The 16,052-nt window shown below is 43.6% G+C and overlaps 1 protein-coding gene across 7 annotated transcripts in view; it reads left to right on the top strand.

The window, feature by feature from the left end:
- The window catches only part of CALD1 (caldesmon 1), a 283,619-nt gene that overhangs the window by 230,639 nt on the left and 36,928 nt on the right, over positions 1-16,052 (top strand). For 5 of the 7 annotated variants that reach the window (XM_006019421.3, XM_006019422.3, XM_025198786.1 and 2 more), the window contains 3 exons: positions 7,370-7,516; positions 12,812-13,967; positions 14,633-14,716. In XM_006019421.3, the coding sequence (XP_006019483.1) occupies positions 7,370-7,516; positions 12,812-13,967; positions 14,633-14,716 (1,387 nt within the window). The remainder of the gene's footprint in view (positions 1-7,369; positions 7,517-12,811; positions 13,968-14,632; positions 14,717-16,052) is intronic. The other 2 variants (XM_025198787.1, XM_025198788.1) reach the window with 1 other exon arrangement.

Below are 16,052 nucleotides of genomic sequence, written 5' to 3'. Positions count from 1 at the left end.
CCCCTCAGACCAACCTCAGCAATTCATAAAAAGCAAGGAAGAATTCAAACAACTCCCCCATTTCAGCAGGGGAAAGCCAAGGTGTATATAGCCAACTCCAAGCTACCAACACAAGATTGACCACAAGATGAACATGAGCCTGCAGTGCGATGCTGCGGCTAGTAAAGCGACCAAAACGCTGGCTTTCATCCATAGATGCTTCTCAAGCAAATCCCGGGACGTCATTCTCCCCCTGTACTCGGCCTTAGTGAGGCCACAGCTGGAGTACTGCTTCCAGTTTTGGGCTCCACAATTCAAAAAGGATGTGGAGAAGCTTGAGAGAGTCCAGAGAAGAGCCACGTGCATGATCAGAGGTCAGGGAAGCAGACCCTACGATGACAGGCTGAGAGCCCTGGGGCTCTTTAGGCTGGAAAAGCGCAGGCTCAGGGGTGATCTGATGGCCACCTATAAGTTTATCAGGGGTGACCACCAGTATCTGGGGGAACGTTTGTTCACCAGAGCGCCCCAAGGGATGACAAGTAGGTCGAATGGTCATAAACTACTACAAGACCGTTTCAGGCTGGACATAAGGAAGAATTTCTTTACTGTCCAAGCCCCCAAGGTCTGGAACAGCCTGCCACCAGAGGTGGTTCAAGTGCCTACATTGAACACCTTCAAGAGCAAACTGGATGCTTATCTTGCTGGGATCCTATGACCCCAGCTGACTTCCTGCCTTTTGGGCAGGGGGCTGGACTCGATTATCTTCCGAGGTCCCTTCTAGCCCTAATGTCTATGAAATCTATGAAAAGACTGAAAATATGTGAGGAACAGACAAGTTAATAAAAGAATGGAAAGGCACCAGCCTTATCTAAGTTCAAGCTAACTTACAGGGCCCTGCTACATGTTCAATTAAAGCTGGAAAGAAACAGCTATAGAGTTGTTACACATTTTCAAGCACTAACTTTACAGCTGGTTGGCTCTTTCTATAGCTGGATAGTCATTTTTATCATGTGATAATTACTTTGCACGTGTGGCTGGCCTAAATTTATTGCACGATTAACCAGTTCATTGCATAATATATGTAAAAATAATCAGTGGCCATAAATTTGACTGTATCTGTATCACTGTATCATTTACTCTGGCTTCTTGTATAATTCCAGTCCATAGAGTTTTCTTGAATTTCTGCTGTAATGAGCCCAGTAATTTGTGTCTGAGAGAAGTATTTCTGCCCAAAAGACATCCAGTCTTAATTTGACTACTTAAGGAGAAACTACCATTTGGTAGTTTGTTCCAACATCTATTCAATCTCAACTTTAAAATGTGTTCCTCGTTTAATGTTTCAGTTTGACTGGCTATAATTTTCAACCATTCTTTTTTTTTTTGACTTAGCTAAATGAAGAGGAAATTGAGTGAGAGAAAGTGTGAAGCATAGAAGAGAAAGGTATTAATGATGAAATGCATGTGCAGAGTACAACAGAAATAGCTATGGGGGCTAAGTCATGATCAGACTAGTTAAAGTGGCAAGTTTCCAATATAACACTCATTTTCACTTATAGACGTTTCACTCAAACAGTATAATTTTGGACTTAAATTTTCTATTGTTGGTTCCTACATAAAGACAATTTTAAAACTTTTCGAGAAGAATCCTTGTAGCTGTCTGTGAAATTAGAAGAAAGAAATTATTTTTTTTCCAATAAAAACTAATCAAGATTTTTGTTTTGGTAGGGCTGACCAAAACTCGCTGAATTTTGACATTTAAGTGGCACTTAATCCTTATTTGCAACACTTTCCTTTCTTGAATTTGGTTGACTGTATTAATCGTCATAGTTTTGAAGTGTATAAATTGTAATGCGAATTGCATGAACAATAAAACATTAAAATATAACTTGACAGACTATCAACACCAGGAGGCCTTCCCAAATGGTGTAACAACAAGTCTCAGCCATTCCCTCAGGAAGTAGCTGAGTAAATATATGCCTTTCAGTGAATACTGAAAGCCAACAAACTGAACTTTGACAGACCATATTTGAAAGAGAAGGCCAGCATCAAAGATGCATTCACTAAAGTCCCTTCTCAAGCATGAGGACACAGACACAGATACTCACTTCTGCTCCTTTTGAGTTTAGATATTGAAGTGCTAGGTGCCTTTAAAAATAAGGTGAAAAGCATAGATAGAGCAGATAGATGGATACAGAGGATGGATGATCTCATTTCCTGTGCTGGAACACAAAGTGAAAATCAGTCTTTATGATCCAAACCATAAAGGTTTGGATCATAAATGTAACAAAGTTATGACAGCTTGAAAATTGCTTGTTGCATGTGTGCACTAGAAAGTTTTGTTGTCTACAGACATGCATGTTTGTATGAAGTCAGTTTAATGTGCACTGGTTGGTAAAAGGAATAAGCTCTTTCCATTAATAGAACAAAAAAAGATATATCAGAATGTGAGTAAAATGTTCATATAATCATAGAAGTAGGGTCGGAAGGGACCTTGTAGATCTTCAAGTCCAACCCCTGCCTGGGCAGGAGGAAACTGGCCAGGTAGGCATCAAGCCTCTTCTTAAAGACCCCAGGGTAGGAGCCAGCACCACTTCCCTTGGAAGTTGGTTCCAGATCCTAGCCACCCTGACTGTGAAGTAGTTCTTACGGATGTCTAATCTAAACCTACTCTCCAACAACTTGTGGCCATTATTCCTTGTTATCCTGGGGGGTGCTAGGGGAAACAAGGTCTCCCCCAAACCCTTCTGGTCCCCCCTAGTGAGTTTATAGACAGTCACAAGGTTCCCCCTCAGCCTTCTCTTGTGAAGGCTGAACAGGTTCAGGTCCCGTAGCCTCTCATTGTAGGGTCTGCCCTGCTGTCCCCGGATCATGCGGGTGGCCCTCCTCTGGACCCTCTCAGTGTTGTCCACATCCCTCTTGAAGTGGGGTGCCCAGAACTGGACACAGTACTCCAGCTGCGGCCTGACCAGTATCACGTAGAGGGGGAGGATCACCTCCTTGGCCCTACTTGAGATGTACCTGTGGATGCACGATAAGGTCCGGTTAGCCCTGCCGACCGTGATCTCGCATTGTCGGCCCATGTTCATCTTGGAGTCAATGATGACTCCAAGATCCCTTTCTGCCTCTGTGCTCTCAAGAAGGGAGTTTCCCATCTTATAAGTGTGCTGCTGGTTGCTACTGCCCAAGTGCAGCACCCTGCATGTTGTGGGGAGAAGAAGAGAAGGCAGGGAAAACTGGACTGTTTCCATATTTTTTAAAACAGAGATAAAAAATCTTGTGGTTTTGAGATTTGTTTTGGATTTTTTTTTTTTTTTGTGTACTTCCCGACTTCTTGTATTTGGAATCTCAGCTGAGATTCGCAGGTCTCTTTCATTCCTTGTTTCTCTTCTCTGATGTTGTGGTGGAGCTGAGCTGATTTGTAGTTTCAGGTAATAACCAGTTGAAACTCAATGATACTGCCTGGTTTTGACCCCAAAGTATTCTGACTCTGAACTTCCTAATGAGCATTTTTAGTTTGTCTGAATCCATAGTTCAAAATAAGATTCAGAGGGTGCAACATCTTTCTGAACCAAAATCTAAGGAAAAATGGCACCACCAGAACCAGAAGTTTTGTGTATAGCTTTAGCCTATAGACATACAGTCCTGGGATGAAATGTTGGGCTGCTGAAGTCACTGATTTTTTTGCCATTCACTTTAGCAGGGCCAGGATTTCACCTCTGGAGGTTTAAAGTTCACCCATTTTACAGGATGGAACTTGTGTTATTTAGTGTTGCTCGGGCCTTGCAGGGCAAGAAATCTTTTGTAAAATAGAGGTAAGAAATGTGTTTTCTTTATTCCAAAGCTGTAATAAGGTTAGATAGCGTTACCAAGATATTACAGTAATACACTTGAGTGTATTGCCATTAGAGAGCGTAGTCTGAGAAGCAGCAAATACTGTGCAATTTTTGTCTTGCTACTTAGATTAGGAGCACTGTGTTATCTTTGAAACAAGGCAGGCAGACAGTTTCCAAGCCCTCTTGCTTCCATCTGAATATTTAATAAGACATATTGAGTATCAGAAAGCTTGGAGCACCTGTTGAGGTCAAGTTGTTACCTCATTGTTCACATAGCCAAATAGAAAACAGAATACAGAAACCAACCTGAAAGAAATCCTGACAGTTATGCAGAAGGTGACAAATGGATATAAGGTGAGTCAAGTGTGGTATGTTTGTATTCAGTGCATCAAGACAGTTCGTCAAGGGTGCATTATATAGAAGCAACAAAGGCAGTCATGAGTAATCAAGTATCCAATCCTAATTCAATAGAATTTAGGATCTAGCCTATGATTACAATTTGCTGCTTACATAGAATTAAGAGCGTGCTAGGTGACTAGGTAGGCAACACAAGTGCAAAGACTTGGTCCCTGTCCTGACAATCTCCTGAATGATATGTAAGTGAGAGGAGTAAATAGTGGAAAAAATGGAGTGAGGAAGCATGAAAACATGTTGGTATTCCTGTACAGTGGGTGTATGCATTGGTGGTTCTGGTAGAGATATTCATACCCTTGTAATGGTACATAAACCACCTTCCTTAGGTAGTAGAAAGTGGACTTATAGACAGAATTTCACTGAGACAAGGTTAATGGCATGGAAAAGCAAATAAGGATGGTGTTCCTCAATACAGGACTTTATGGAAAAAGATACGCAGTAGTTCAGAGGGAAGGAATTTTGTCCTAGGAGCAGATTTCCAAGGCACATATGACACCTCCCCCCCAGTAGCTTTCTTTACTCTCTGGTTGAAGTATAATGGGAGTTAGGCACCAAAATTGAAAATCTGTCCCATAAAGGATACCAGTATACTTTCCCTAACTGTAGGGTTTGCTTAATTCCATTCTGTCTATTTAATCCCTTCTGCATTTGCAACTCAGGTCTTCTCTTTAGAGCTGTTGTGCATTGTATCTAGTTCATAATAGCCATTAAGTTTTTTTTCCCCCAGGCATGGTTGCATTTGTGATAAGTAAAGCAGCCTTTAAAGATGCAATGTGGAAAATGCTTTGAGAAACTTTTGCATAAAATATTCTTCATATTACCACTTTCAGTCAAATATTTAAGACAGTTAATGAAGCCACACTGGTGACTAAAATAAAATAACTAAAGTTAACCTTATGTATGGTGCTTGATACCTGATCGCTGTATCATTCTGTACACAGATACTTATTTACTCTATTGAAAACAGTCTATGCACTAATAGGATAGGAGTTAAAAATTTCTGCCAGTTCAAGGGTTATTACTAGCTGTTCTCTTTATAGATTATAAAGAGGGCCCCAGAATAAGCAAGCCCAAATACCATTTACGCCTCTCACAGCTAGACATCAACAGGACTAAAGAGAACCTTTCACTGTGCACTGGGTCTTCTGCAGTCAGTTTTTCAGTACATTTGTATCCTAGAGTATGTTTCTCTTGCAGGAATATAATGGAGATCCCCATCAGTTTGTTATTGCTTTCATCTGCTTCCCAGTTTAGACCTAAATTAGTTGTTAGAACCCCTTTAAACTAACTGCAAATGACAAAAGCTTTTTCCCTAGTCTTCCATGGCCCGTTGCTTCTACTTTGAATTCACCTCCTGCCCCTGCCATGATTCATGGTTGTTCTGCTGACAATTTTCATTTTCTTTGAGGGCTCTTCATACAAAGCAAAAGTTAAAAGCTCATGTGGTGGAGCATGAAAGCGACAACCAAAGCCGCTGTGTGCTGATGCCAAAAAAAGTTGCATAGGAGTGAAACTGCCATTCCAGCTTTGGCAGGCTGTTCAGCTTTACCCATGGCCACAGTGCTGCTGAATCCACATTTTTCCCTTTTTTTTCTTTTTTCTTTTTCCATTTTTTTTTTTTTTAAAGAAAGGTCATGCCTAGGGAAAGGTACCAGACCAGAAGCCATCAGCAATCTCTTGCTTCATAGACTTACAAACCCAGAGGGCTGGATAATTTTACAGCTAACCAAAAATATTGTTGTTGTTGCAAATGCCAAAATAAAGACAGAATTCATGCTGCAGGGCATAATCAGACCATCTGCAAAGATCTGCATCTGTTTTCTTCTACGTACCCAGCCTCCTGTGATGTGCCTACTGGGTGGGGTTGACTTTTTTTCTTATTCATTAAATCTTAGTCATTGTTGGCTGTTTCACCCTCTGTTAGGGTTTTATTTTAAGCCTTTCTATCCACAAAGCTAACAGTGTAGGTTTCTCATCCTACACCTTTTCTCTTTGAAGTATTGATGGGGATGCTTATCTCTTGCTTCCACTTCAATCAGAATTAAATTCACTATAGTAATTTGCTAAGGTGAATGGAGGCACTGGGATTTTAGCCTTAAGTTACCTCTGAGGTCGAGATCTCCTGTGGTCCAGTCCTGACAGGTGCTGGGCTCACACATCTGTTGATGTCAAGTGTTCAATACTCCTTAGCCTAAATTACTCAGAGAGGTGTTATCTCACATGGGCCTCCTAGCCCTTCTTCTTCACTTCTGAAATAAAGTGTAATAGCTCTAAATTATTAAAGAACAATGTACTTAGCATATATTTATAAAATGTTTCCAAACTATATCCAGCTTTAATGTGGTTAGATGGACCCCAGCATTGATCTAATTAAATATGAGTGCATCCTAGCAGGATCACAGGATATTATTCTAACAGGATTTCTTTTCAGCTACAGAGCTGGGGTTTTGGCCCCAGCAGTTGCAGAAGTGTTCATTGACTAAAGGGTACGTCAAGGGTTGAACAGCTTCAAGATGATGTCAAACATTCATTTTTCCCCCATAGTCATTTGTCTAAACAGAACTTTGGACAAATTCTTAAAATAGCATTTTATACTCTTGGATTCAATGGTATCCTTTTAAATCATATATGGGGTAGCCACTGAAGGAGTTACCATTGTTCTACAAGGTAGCATTGGGCTGATGTTGTAACAGTGATGGCCCAGGGAAAATGAGAAGCAAGGATTTTTATGGACTAACTACATAGTTGGGAAGCATATAGACAAGCTTTTGGGTATAAAGTACCCATAAATAACCTTGCCTCTTGCACAAGAGGCAAGAATTTTTGTGAGTGATATCTTTTATTGGACCAACTGCATGGTTGTGATAGATGTAGAAAAGCTTTGGGCTATCACAGTACCCTTTCTCAAGTCTCTCAGAGAGAAGCAGACACAGCAGAACTAAGTTGCAGAACAAAAGATTTTTGATTGCATATTTCCTGGACCATCATGGCAACATCACTTCAGTACTACCAAAACATTGTTATATGAATCATTCATAACACATACTTTGTCTCTTGTGAATCTGTTTGTCATTGTTTCCACAGTATTATCAAGTGGATAGAAGCAATCTCTTTGTTAACTTGTTTCAAATGGTATGTTGCAGACTAGCCTACCACAGAACTGATGATGATGATGAAGAAGCCGCAAGAGAACGCCGCCGCCGAGCTCGACAGGAAAGGCTGCGGCAAAAGGAAGAGGAAGATGTAGGAGGACAAGGAATAGAGAAACCAGAAGCTAATGCCCAGAACAGGTAGGCTTCAGTTTAAGTGGTTATTCACTAATGCAATTAGTGGAGCTCTGCATTTAGGGATGGGACGTAATGTTCTAGGTGTTTTTCAATCCTATGTTCCTTAGTTCAGGGAGTAGATGTAGACTACGTTTTGCCTTTATTCCCATTGGTTTAAAAAAACCTGTTTCTGGAGTAAGGTGCCACTTATCAGGTGTATCTAAATGAGATGCTTTACTTGGTAAAGAGTCACCATAACATGTGTACACATTAACTGTTCAGTAAATTAGTCTACTGTGCAGTTACTATTAGGGGTGTGAAAATGGGCTGTATTTGATTCAGATTTGGCCCAAATCAGGGACAGTGATTTGATTAGCTGATTCGGATCACTGTCCCTGATTTGATTTGGCCGAATCTGAATCTGAAAATTTGATGCTGATTCAGAGAATCAGCGATTCGGCCATAGACACAGCTTTAAATGTTTTTTCTACATACCTTGACGTACCAGGTGCGAGGTGGGTCCTTGTGTGCTCATCAGTGAACCCAGAAATAGACCGGAAGTATATCCAGTCCAATTCTGGGTTCACTGCTGAGCACGCAGAAATACTTGCAGTCCACTTCCGGTTCTGCTGGGGAGTGTGCTGGGGGCCTCCCCCCGCACGCTCCCTGGAAGACCCAGAAGTGGACTGGAAGTGCATCTGGTCCCCTTCCAGGTCTGCTGCCAAGCACACTGGGGAGCCCCCTGAGCTCTTGTGGGATGCTCCATAGTTTCATAGTTTGTAGGGTCGGAAGGGACCTTGACAGATCATCAAGATCTGACAGAATGACCCCCTGCCATGGCAGGAAAGAGCACTGAGAGGTGTTCTTCTAGCCTCCTCTTAAAGCCCCCCAGGGTAGGAGCCAGCACCACTTCTCTTGGAAGTTGGTTCCAGATCCTAGCTGCCCTGACAGCAAAGTAGTGCCTCCTGATGTCTAGTCTGAATCTACCCTCTGCCAGCTTGTGACTGTTATTTCTAGTCACTCCTGGTAGTGCTCGGGGGAACAGGGACTCCCCCAATGCCTGCTGGTCCCCTCTGACTAGTTTGTAATGGGCCACTAGATCCCCACTCAGCCTTCTCTTGTGGAGGCTGAACAGGGTCAGGTCCCTCAGCCTCTCCTTGTAGGGCCTGCCCTGCTGCCCCCGATCATGCGAGTGGCCCTCCTCTGGACCCTCTCCATGCTGTCCGTATCCCTCCTGAAGTGCGGTGCCCAGAACTGGATGCAGTACTCCAACTGCGGCCTGACCAGTGCCACATAGAGGGGGAGGATCACCTCCTTGGACCTGCTTGAGATACATCTGTGGACAAGGTACGGTTGGCCTTCCTGACCGTGTTGCCACACTGTTGGCCCATGTTCATTTTGGCATCAGTAATTACTCCAAGATCCTTTTCTGCCTCTGCACTGACAAGAAGGGAGTTCCCCAGCCTGTAGGTATGCTGCTGGTTCTTCCTCCCCAGGTGTATCACCTGGCACTTGTCAGTGCTGAAACCCATCCTGTTCTCATCTGCCCACCTCTGTAACCTGTCTAGGTCTGATTGCAGCCTATTCCTCCCTTCTAGCATGCCCACATCCCCCCACATCTTAGTGTCATCAGCAAATTTGAATAGGGTGCTTTTTACCCCCTCGTCCAAGTCACTGATGAAGATGTTGAACAGCGTGGGTCCAGCGTGGGGGACTCCACTGCCCACATCCCTCCAGGTCTAAAATGACCCATCCACCACCACTCTCTGGGTGCATCTCTCCACCCAGTTAGTGACCCATTTGACTGTGTAGGTGTTGACGCCAGTCCCCTAGTTTTTTAATGAGAATGGGGTGGGAGACAGTGTTGAAGGCCTTCCTGAAGTCCAGAAAGACTACGTCCACTGCTACCCCTGCGTCTAAGGATTTGGTGACCTGGTTATAGAAGGCCACCAGGTTGGTCTGACAGGACCTGCCTCTAATGAACCCATGTTGGTTGCCCCTAAGCATAACCTTCCCTGCTGGCCCCTCGTGAACATGCACCAGGATAATTCTCTCAAGAAACTTACCCAGGATCGAGGTAAGACTAACTGGTGTATAGTTCCCTGGGTCCTCCTTCCTCCCTTTTTTGAAAATGGGAACCACATTTGCCCTTTTCCAGTCCTCTGGCACCACACCAGAGAACCACGAGTGCTCATAAAGCTGTGCCAGGGGTCCCGCAATGACCTCTGCTAATTCCTTCAGCACTCTGGGGTGGAGGTTGTCAGGACCAGCTGATTTAAATACGTCCAGTCCCTCCAGAAGTTCCCTGACTAGATCCTCACTGGCCCTAGGCCTGGGTGCGCCTCCCCTGGGGCCTGAGGGGGTCCCGGTGGACAGGCTGATCTGGTCCCTGCTCAAGAAAATGGAGGCAAAGAAATCGTTAAATAGGTTAGCCTTGTCGTCTGGTGCGACAACCGGATTTCCTAGCGTGTCTTGCAGAGGCCCCACATTACTGGGTATCTTCTTTTTGCCCCCTGTGTATTTAAAAAAGGACTTCTTGTTGTCCTTGATCTGGATAGCTAGTCCCAGTTCCATCTCCATCTTGGCCTTCCTGACCGCCCCCCTGCAGCCCCGAGCAACCGAGGTATAGTCCTCCCTGGTGGTGGCCCCTCCCTTCCATTGGGTGTACACCTCCCTTTTAGCTAGGAGACGTTCCCGTATGCCTTTGGTGAGCCATGGGGGCTTTTGCACCCTCTTGCCCCCTTTGACCCTTGCATTGCAGCATTCATGAACTGCCTGCTACCTTGAGGTATGTAGAAAAAACATTTAATGTTGTGTCTCTATCTGAATTGCTGAATCTTTCCAAATCTCTCCGAACCAATTTGGAAGGTTGCAATTTGATTCACAGAGATTAAAGGGCTTCCTGATTCAATTGGATTCAGAGATTTGGCCACTGAATCGGGCTGGATCTCCACCAAATTGAATCGGGGTTCCAAGTTTTCCACAGCCCTAGTTACTCTCTGTAAATAAAGGTAGTAAACAAACTGTGCACTAGCGCATCTTATAAGGAGGTAAAATTCTAAATTAACTTGGTGGGATAAGGTTGGTAGGTCAAATATATATATCAAGTAGAAGGTTGTTTGTATCCATTAGTTACTATGTGTAATTGATGAACTGTTATTATTGAGCATGAGAGAGTTGGGGAAAAAGTAGTATTTCTCATCATAGAGGTTTACTATTTCCAGTGAAAAGCAAAAGTGGTTAGAAAGCTTTGGGAAAGGCGGTGAATGTAGAAGAATAAAATGCTTAGAAATGTAAAGGAATGCTGATCCTTTAGGGTTCTAACCGTCTTTGTTTGGAAGGGTCTTCCATGGCTTGTAATGCATTATGTTCCTAGGCCAGCTCAGCTTTCTGGTGAACCAGTGTCCTTAAAAATCACAATTTCATTTCAGTCCATTTGTGTGCCATTTGGGGGGCAGTGTTGCCAAAAGCCAGTCTTGAAGAGAAACAGTCACCTTTCTCAATATTAGAGGTGGCCTTAATAGAGTAAAAACTGTATCTTGGCTAAATAAGTTCCTTGAGAGTTTGGCTGTATGTCAGGAGTCTTTTAATTCATAAGGAAAAGCGCAAAAGAGAATGCATCAAAACAAACTGGAGAGCTCCATAAAACACATGAAACACTTCCAAATATTTTGTCTCAGCATGGCTTTGTCATGGGTAGGTCTTGTCTTACCAATCTCATCTCCTTCTATGACCAAGTCTCTCACCACCTGGACACAGGAGACGTGGTAGACATTATATACCTAGACGTCCAAAAGGCTTTTGATCTAGTATCCTACAATATCCTTGTGGGGAAACTGGAAGCTTGTGGGCTCAGCTGCTCGATGGTCCAGTGGGTGGGAAACCGGCTACATGGTAGGTCCCAGAGAGTTCTCATGAACAGAACTGTGTCGTCCTGGTGTGAAGTGGCCAGTGGTGTCCCTCAGGGGTCCGTGCTTGGGCTGGTGCTTTTCAACATCTTTATCAATGATTTGGATGCGGGAGTGAAAAACTCACTGGCCAAGTTCGTGGATGACCCCAAGTTATGGGGCAGTGTGGTCATGCCAGAAGATAGGTTGCAGATACAGGCAGACTTGGATAGGCTCAAGAATTGGACAGACAAGAACCAGCTGAAGTTTAACACTTCCAAGTGTAAGGTGCTCCATCTGGGGGCAAACAACCCTCAACATACATACAGGCCCGGTGGTGACAGCTTGACTTGCACCGTGGCCAAAAGGGACCATCGCATGAATATGAGCCGTCAGTGCGAGGCGGTGGTCAGCAGTGCAAACAACACGCTGGCATGCATCAACTGATGCATCTCTTGTAAAGCTAAGGAAGTGATACTCTCGCTGTTCTCAACACTGGTGAGATGGTAGTTGGAGTACTGCGTTCAGTTCTGGGTGCCGCACTTCAGTAAGGACATGGAAAAACTTGAGAGGGTCCAGAAAAGAGCTACCCGTATGATCAGAGACTTGCAAGGCAAGCCATATGAGGAAAGGCTGAGGGACCTGGGTCACTTTAGCCTAAAGAAGAGAAGGTTGAGAGGGGTCTTGAGGGTGGCTTACTGCTATATCAGAGGTGTGCATCTGGAGCTTAGTGAACAACTGTTCACTATGGCACCCCTGGGGAAGACCAGGACCAATGGATATAAACTCCTGGAAGGCCACTTCAGGCTTAATACCAAGAAAAACTCCTTCACAGTCAGGGTGTCCAGACTGTGGAATAAGCTCCCTCTAGAGGTGGTGCAGTCACCTACCCTGGAGGTTTTCAAGAGGAGACTAAATAGTCACCTAACCCCAGTTGTCTTCTTGCCTAGAGCGGGGGGGGGCTGGACCCAATGATCTGCAAGGTCCCTTCCAGCCCCTAACAATCTATGACTCTATAAGCATGCAGTGGGTGTAGTGTAACATTTAGCATGAATTCTTAAGGGCAGCTTTTCTTGCCGCTGTACCAAAGCTCCACAGCCCAATCCAGTGCCTATTGAAGTAAATTGAATGAGTTTCATTGATACTAGTGCGTATTGGATTGACTTAGTTCATTAGCTGGATTCCTTAGTCAGGAGCATGGAGGAAAGGAGGGGTACAGATGGCCCTTTGCAAGTCATTACATTATGAAATCCCAAATTCCTGTAAATACAGAAATTTGATAGTTGTCCCTGAAATGTTTGATAAATCTTTAAAGTATCTGACTTTCTTCTGTTTTAGGAACTTCATAATATTTTTACTGAAAGCTATTTCTGGAAAGTAACTGAGCAAATACTTTGTTAGAGTGTTTGACTAAGCTTTTGTTTTTGTACAGTGTTGTAGAAGAGGAGACCAAACGCACTACAACAGTTACAGACACACAAATGGAATCAAATGATGATGCTGCCTTCTTGGAGAGATTAGCAAGGAGGGAGGAAAGACGCCAGAAACGTCTCCAGGAGGCCCTAGAGCGTCAAAAGGAGTTTGACCCAACAGTCACAGATGGAAGCTTGTCACTACCAAGCAGCAGAGAGATAAACAATGTGGATGAAGATGAGACCATGGGGAAAGAGGAAAAAATTGAAACACGCCAAGGACGCTACGAGATCGAGGAGACAGAAACCATTACCAAATCATACCAGAGGAACAACTGGAGGCAAGATGACGAAGAAGAAGAAGTAAAGAAAGAAGAAAAAGATAAGAAGGAGGTGCTGGAGGAGAAACCAAAGGAGATACCCACAGAGGAAAATCAGGTAGAGGTGACAAAAGAAAAGGAAACTATAGGCAAAGAAGATGTGTTAGAAGCAAAAACCCTAGCTGAGAATAACACCAGTGCCCAAGTAGAAAGGGAGGAGGCCATAAATATCACTCTTGTTCTTGATTATGGGAAACTTAGGGATGAGGAAAAGCAAAAAGCTGAGGAGGACAAGAAAAGAGCAGAGGAAAAAGAAAGGCTTGAAGCAGCAGAGAAGGAGAGGATAAAGGAGGAGGAGCAAAGAAAAGCTGAGGAAGAAAGAGAGAGAATTCAAGCAGAAGAGAGAAGAGCAGCCCAAGAAAAAGAAAGGATTGAGGCAGAGGAAAGAGCAAAAGCAGAGGAAGAGAAAAGGGCAGCTGAGGAAAGGGAGAGGATCAAGGCAGAGGAGGAGAAGAAGGCAGCTGAAGAAAGGGAGAGGGCTAAGGCAAAGGCAGAGGAGGAGAGGAGGGCAGCTGAGGAAAGGAAAAGGGCAAAGGAGGAGGAAGAGAGGAAGGCAGCTGAGGAAAGGAAGAGGGCAAAGGAGGAGGAAGAGAGGAGGGCAGCTGAGGAAAGGGAGAGGGCTAAGGTAGAAGAGAAGAGGAAAGCAGAAGAAAAGGCTAAGACAGAGGCAGAGAAATTAAAAGCAAAACAAAAGATAGAAGAGAAAAAAATTGAAGACAAAAAATTACAAGATAAACAGGTAAAAGAGAAGAAAATACAAGAGGAAAAGCCTCAAGCAGCCTTCCTAAGGAAACAGGTACAGTAAACATTTTGCACCGAACAAGAGGCCTGTGATTTGTGAGAAATGTAATGCAAGAAAAAACCACAGGATTGGAATTTGCTCACAGTTTTGTTCCTGCATTTAAACTACTAATGCTCTCTACAATCAGTATTTGATTTCTTTCTTTTCACTAAAGCTCCTTGCTTCCGCTTATCAATAATGCAATGCATGACACACTTAAATGCTCCATATGCTGGTTTTGAAACCCTATGAAGGAAAACCTGGCATGTTCAGAATTGTGTGCATTTTGCTGCCTCTTTTTCTTTTGCTTTAAGCAATAGCCTGTGAGGAGTAGAAAAGCACAGTTTGATGCAAAAGACACATGAGCTATGTGCGAAGAAAACTAAATAAGCATATGTTGTTGATAGAAGCAAGCACAGCTGGGGGCGTTCTCTGCTGGGATACTCAAGCACAATGCTACATGAGGGAGAAGTGAGCACAAAGGTCCAGGAAGGGGTGTGGGAGCACAGTTCCCTAAATTGGGAAGAGCAAGCACAGCTGCACATGGAGATGTGGGCACAGCAGCACACGATGGAGATGTGGGCACATCTGCACCAATTGGGTATGTGATCACCGCTTTGGCAAATCAGAGCTGGAAAGGTGGCTGGTAGAATGATATTTTCATCTTAACAAATAAAAAGGGGGAAGAAAAAGAGGTTAAAGTGGAACCTAAAAAGGAAAAGTTACCAGATGAGAAACTTCGACCTCCTTTCAAAAAAGACCAGGTAATTATTATGCACAAAGATGATGTCATAAGGAAACATGCTGGAACTTACAATCAGAATGACTCCATAGCAAAAGGATATTTTGTTTAGCAAAGCGCGTACTTATCTTTGTCATTAAGCATGTGCATAGTCCCATTGAAGTCAACAGGGGTGGAACTACTCATGTGTTTAATGGCAAAGTGTTTGGGTGAGTATTTTGCCTAATATTGGCATATTAGGGTGAAATCTTGCTGGTTTTTCTTAATGTGAGTGCCTCAGTGACTTCAATGAGACTCGCCTAAGTAAATCAAGCAGGCAAGGGTTGGACCCTGGAGGTGGACTTTTCAGGACTGTTCCAACTAATTTATCCTTCCCTAGTTTCCTCTACTTTTACTATGAACTTTTCTCCTGTGACTGAGACCTGTCTTCATAATAATTATGAATACTTCTAGGTCTCTTTGGCCACCTAACTGACCTAACTAATGATTTTCCTTCCCTACCCCCTAAAATAATCTGATGCTCAGTGATATATAAACCATGAAGATCCAAGGTTCTTTTTTTGTTTTAAAGAGAAATCCTACCAAATTTACTGCATTGCATTTCTACTGTAAACACAGGAGGTGGTGCCATGGTGTTTTACTGTATGGTAAGTAAATGAGGTTGAGAATAATTTACTTTTCAGACTTATAATAGGCAAACAGGAATCATGGTTACATTTGTACAGTGAATGTGCATTTGGATCAGTCCTATAAGCTACTGAGTGTGTAAACCTCAATTGGCTTTATTAAGAAGGTTGAGGATATGTAAGGCCTGCCAAGTTTGCACCCCTTTGGGCTCAAACATATATATCTGGGATGAGTACTGCAGGATGGAGGTAGATGGGACGAGGTGGGATGAACTACCTCTACATCTGTGTAGAGCGGTGATGCTCAACCTACAGCCCACAGGCTGAATCCAGCCTGTGGACTGTGTCATCTAGTCTGTGGGGCTTGCTATGGGCTGGGAAATTTGGCAGCAGGGGGGCAGTAGCAGTAATAATTGCATGGCTCTGGAAGCTGCCACAATTAATACTGCCACCACACCCTTGGAGTTAAATTTTTGAATCTGCGGGGAGCCAGATGTTGTAGTCCACATGCCAGGTTGCTCCAGTACACATAGATTCAGAACTGATGTGTGGGATCAGATCTGTGAATTTGCTCATTTACAGCAGTTAAGGAGCAGGCTCAAGATTTCTAGCTGTAGGAGAGTATCCAGGTGAGTTTGGGCCAGGCTGCAGCCTACTCTTAGAACTGAAAGCAAATGATACCATGTGTTTTATGGGCATGCAAGTGTCTAATTTTGGAAGCCTCATTTGCAG

This window comes from Alligator sinensis, unplaced genomic scaffold (assembly GCF_000455745.1).
Source record: "Alligator sinensis unplaced genomic scaffold, ASM45574v1 scaffold87_1, whole genome shotgun sequence".
Taxonomy (NCBI): Eukaryota; Metazoa; Chordata; order Crocodylia; family Alligatoridae; genus Alligator; species Alligator sinensis.
This window is presented reverse-complemented; position numbering and strand designations above follow the sequence as displayed.